Consider the following 5,000-nt stretch of genomic DNA (forward strand, 5'->3'; position numbering starts at 1 on the left):
AGGCGTTGTTTTACATTTTTCGTTGATTGCTAAAGGTCTATTTGATAAGTTTGCTTTGTCGTATTGCTGTGAGAGTTGCGGCCAGATTTTTCAATTGCAGAAGGAATACAAGCGTCATAAGAACCGTGGGGCGTGTGCAAAAGGAGATTCTCGCGAGTTGTTTAGCAAGGGGCCTTACCAACCTCCCCCTACGGTATTTGAGCTACTCGAGGAGTATGGAGTTGTTGTTCCCACTGAACTCCGGTATTTTCAGTACTGGATGACTTGGGATATCGAAGTCTATCAACCAGAACTGGAAACTTTAGAACCCGATATCGACCGTGAGCGAACAGTTTATACGCGCGAACACAAATTGTTAGTTATTGGGTCTTCTTCCAATGTGCCAAACCACGATGGTTATTTTAGCCGGTATGTGAAACCTGAAGAACACCCTAATCAGGTAGTTAAAGATTTTTTAAGCCATATCAAACAGGTTTCTGCTAAAGCAGCTCAACTGAAATTTCAAGAGTTTTTTGAAGCTGGGGTTTTCAGAAAGATTCGAGAACAGAATTCGAGACTTTTCCCCAAAGCTGAGTCTCTTTCATCAGAAGAGGAAAACGAAGAAACAGAAGACAGTGAAGATGATAGCTTTGTAGTTACAGATGCTAGCGATGACGTCGAACAGATGTTGGCAGTGGCAGCGAGCGAAGATAAGGTTGAGGAAAGAACCCAAGAGCAAGAAGAAGCGGACGAACAACGAGAAAATGAACGTGTTTTGAATACACAACCGCGGTTTTTATCACCGCTAGAAAAACTTCGAAAGCGGCTTGTTGAAGATTACCAGGTGATTCCGGTGATAGGATTTTCTTCCGGCCGTTATGACGTGAATGTGATTAAGTCGTTTTTGTTACCAGCCCTCCAAAAAAACTCGCCATCAAAACAAATTCGTTTGATCAAGAAAGGCAATTCATATTTTTCTATCACAACTGAATATTGTCGGTTTCTTGACATTCAGAATTATCTTGCACCCGGCTATTCTTATGATAAGTTTTTAAAGGCTTATTTATCAAAAGATCAACAGAAAGAATTTGGTATCAAGGAAACTTGTTTCCCTTATGAAGCCGTGCAAAGCATTGAGTGGTTACAAAAAACAGAATTTCCCTCGCGAGACGATTTTGCTTCCCATTTGAAAGGCACCACCATGACGGAAGCCGAACACCAGCAGCTGAAAGCGGACACGTGGGACAAGCATGACATGAAGAGTTGTAAAGATTTATGTGAATTTTATTTAAAGGGAGATGTCGTTCCCTTCGTTACTGCTATTGAAACAGTTCATAATTTTTGGAAGAGTAAGAACATCGACTGTTTTAAAGAAGCCTTGTCTTTGCCGGGAGCCACACTTAAGTTTTTGTTTGGTTTATTAGAGTATAAAACATTTTTTTCATTAGCTGGTAACAAAGATTTTTACAAATTAATTCGCGAGAACATGGTAGGCGGTCCATCCATCATTTATCATCGTTATCACCAAGCAGACAAAACGAAAATTCGTGAACATCAATAGATCGTTTTCACTGTCACGCAATAAAAAAATAAATCAAAAACTATCCAGTGCAAAACGCTAAGAAATTGTTATCTTATAAAAGATAAAGAAATAAGACACTTGTCCAAGTTTTAGGCCTCTGCGTTTCCCCAAACTTCAGATATTCGTCGAAATGTTTCGCAGAAATTTACAGAGCCCAGTATGAAAACGCCATATTGGTGTACCTCAGTGGTACACCAATATGGCGGCCGGAAAATAGTGTAAACATCTGGAACTTACTTTGGCTATCTAGGCGACTGATTATCACTACTGAAAAAACAAGCATTTACATAAGCACCTTTCCTAATGCTCTAACTTCTAAAAGGGCTCAAAATCATGAGATAAGTATATATTTTTCAACAAACTTGATCGTAGCTTTGTGTCACGCACCTACATAATCCGGAAATTCAAAATGCTCTGGTTTCCAAACGAATCACGCTATTGAGCTGTGAAATTGTCAACAGATATAGATATGCCGCCTCTTATGCCTGATGAGGATAAAAACTTTGGTGGATCTTTAGTTTTAAATTTTGGAAGGTGATGACGTCACGTGAAAACGATCTATATGGCGCCGACGAGGCTAAATTGTGTTGTCAGATTCGCGGATTTGACGCTGTTTCTCTTTATTTGTGGGCTATTATGCAGAAAATGCCCATCGGCTTTCCCACTTTTTGGTGGTTGACTTCAGCTTCTCGTGATGAGGAATGTACGTCTCGGGATCAAATTTTGTTTCGCAGTCAGTCAAATACCTCTCGCGCGGAGCTAGAATGGTTGACGTGGCAGGCGTTTGTTCGTAATGAGCATATTCAACATCTGGGAAATCATGGTTGTCAAAAACGCATTGGTTATGAGGCTGTATCTGTTGACGGTTGGTGTGCTGAGACTCAAACAGCCTTTCAATTTCATGGGGACTATTTTCATGGGTGTCAGAAACCTTGCCACATGTACATGGACAAAAAGACAAAGACGAAAAAGCACAAATATGACCCTGACAAAGAGTGTCCCCACCGCAAAAAACCTGACGGCACTTTTATGACCTTTGGGGAATTGTATCAGGAGACTCTTCACACTGAGAATTACATCCGTGAAGCTTTGGGTGGTGATCAAGACCGTTTAGTGGTTATCTGGGAGTGCGAATGGCAAGCGAAAAAACGTGAACCCCAACCTTTACTTGGAGGAAAAACTATTGAGGATTGGTTGTCAGAGAAAGATCATTTCATGTTTACTCGCACTCCACAGAAGCAATTAAGGGTTTGGGATTTGTTGAAACAGGTGAAAGAAGAAACGTGGTTTGGGTTTGTGAGATGCCATGTGGAAGTCCCCGACAATTTGAAAGAAAAATTTTCTGAGTTCCAGCCTTTGTTTAAGAACACAGAAGTTTCTCGCGACGACCTTAGTGACAAAATGCTTGCTTACGCTCAAAAATACAAGCTGCTACCAACTGCCACAAAAATGTTAGTCGGGTCTTTTATTAACATGGATGGGTTGTTTTTTACACCTTTGTTGAAATGGTACTTGGACCATGGTTTGAAAGTGAAACGAGTGCATCAAGCTATTCAGTTTGGGGGTAAGGCGTGCTTTGAACAATTCGGTCGATTGGTGAGCGAGGCGCGTTTGAATGCTAGCAAAGACCCAGTGATGGCGGAATCGATGAAATTGGTTGGTAACAGCGGTTATGGGAAGACAGCGACCAATCAGCGTCGGCAACGTAATCATAAAATCGTGCCTTTGAAAGGAGTGGTGAAACTTATTAATAAACGCCAATTTCGATCTATGACGCGTCTAGGTGTGTTTCGCGGCTCTATTCCCGACAAGTTGGTTCAAAAAGAGGAAGAAAACGGAAGGGAAAAACAACTAGAAAGTCAATTTGAAGACCCCGAAAATGATGTTGATGACGCAAGTGAGACACAAAGCATAGCTTCCTCTCAAACTTGGCTCGATGATGATGGTGCCCGGGAAATCGAAGAACGCGATTATCCTGTGCGAAGTTTCTTTATCGAGTATGAGGCAGAGGAAGAAGGAGGTAGTGACGAGGAGGAGGGAGAAGACGAGACGGAGGAAGAAGACGAGGAAGGAGGGGAAGTTAAGTATGACGAGTATTTTTATGAAGTGGAAATGGCCAAATCTACCATCAAATACAATTTACCGCAGCAAATCGCTTTTTGCGTCTACCAGTATGCTAAACTGAGAATGTTAGAATTTTATTATGATTTTTTGGACCAACATTTAGACCGAAAAGATTTTCAGTTAATGGAAATGGATACTGACAGTTTTTACATGGCATTGAGCGAAGACGGTCGGATTAAGTTGGATGAATTACAACATGGCGAAAGCGGGAAACCACAACCTGAATGGTTAGCGCGTTTGGAGTGGAATGTCAAAGACGAAGTTTGGGATCAGAAATTGACCGATTTGCGAACGCCTGGACTCTTTAAAGTTGAATGGAAAGGTGATGGCATGTATTGTTTATGTTCAAAAACATACTACGGCTTTGATACGAAAGACGAAGAAGAAAGTGAACACCGGCGTCAAAAGGGTGAAAAACCTGTATCCGAGAAACTAAGAAAAAACAAAATAAGCACGAAAGGTGTTAAGAAAAACGCGAACATCAATTACTTTTCGGCGTCGTCCTTTCACCAAATTTTATTTGGAGCAGATCCTGATGTTGTTTGGGCTTCGGGTGATCGAGAAAATCGAAGTTTTAAACTAAAGAAAGTAGGACCTGGCCCTGATTATTCTATGGCTACCTATAGTCAAATTCGCCACGGTCTAAGTAATTTGTATGCAAAACGCCGCGTGTGCGATGACAACGTTTCTACATTAGCTTTTTTGGGTTGAAAAAAATGTATAAAAAATTAAAATAAAAAAAGTCGTACATATTGTTATTGAATAAGATGAAGTGATGAGTTACGGAGTTTGTTTTTTGTCAGCTGTGGATTTATTTTTCTCTGATCATCTTTTTTTAAAAAAAATAACAAAAAAGTGTACGCTGTAATTGTGTTTGTGGTTTTCATATTTTATTATTATTTTTTTGATTACAGTCTACTCTCTCCTCTTTAATGCAACGCTGAGCATTTTTTCTTTTGCTTTCGTTGGAGTTGGTAAAGGAGTGTTGAGCTTTGCATACGGGGGAGAGGAAAAACAAGACTAGACTTTTTTTAAACGGAAAAACATTTACCCTTGAAAAAATAATAGAGAAAAGCGGCCAGCTGTTGGTTGCGATGTGGCGTTATATTTTCAGTCACGGTTTTTTTTCGTCACGCTTTGATATTTTCAGTCACGTTTTTGTTTTCTTTGGTGCTTTCTTTAGGGACAATGAAGGTAAAGGCGATAGTGTAGGTTGTTTTGCATTTATCACTACATTTGTTCGTTAAATATTGGTTTATCGGTAAAAATCGCGGTTGAGTTACAAACGCTTTGACAACTGAGTTATTGTCGCATT

At 40.2% G+C, this 5,000-nt stretch overlaps 1 protein-coding gene across 1 annotated transcript in view; it reads left to right on the forward strand.

The window, feature by feature from the left end:
* Positions 1-5,000, forward strand: part of LOC138011403 (uncharacterized) — an 8,567-nt gene that overhangs the window by 2,161 nt on the left and 1,406 nt on the right. Inside the window, exons 2-3 of the mRNA XM_068858389.1 lie at positions 1-1,534; positions 2,096-5,000. The exon at positions 1-1,534 is cut by the window's left edge and continues 1,500 nt beyond it; the exon at positions 2,096-5,000 is cut by the window's right edge and continues 1,406 nt beyond it. Coding sequence (XP_068714490.1) covers positions 1-1,534; positions 2,096-4,396 — 3,835 coding nt within the window. The 3' untranslated portion in view covers positions 4,397-5,000. The remainder of the gene's footprint in view (positions 1,535-2,095) is intronic.

The sequence above is a fragment of the Montipora foliosa genome, chromosome 1 (genome assembly GCF_036669935.1).
Source record: "Montipora foliosa isolate CH-2021 chromosome 1, ASM3666993v2, whole genome shotgun sequence".
Lineage (NCBI taxonomy): Eukaryota > Metazoa > Cnidaria > Anthozoa > Scleractinia > Acroporidae > Montipora > Montipora foliosa.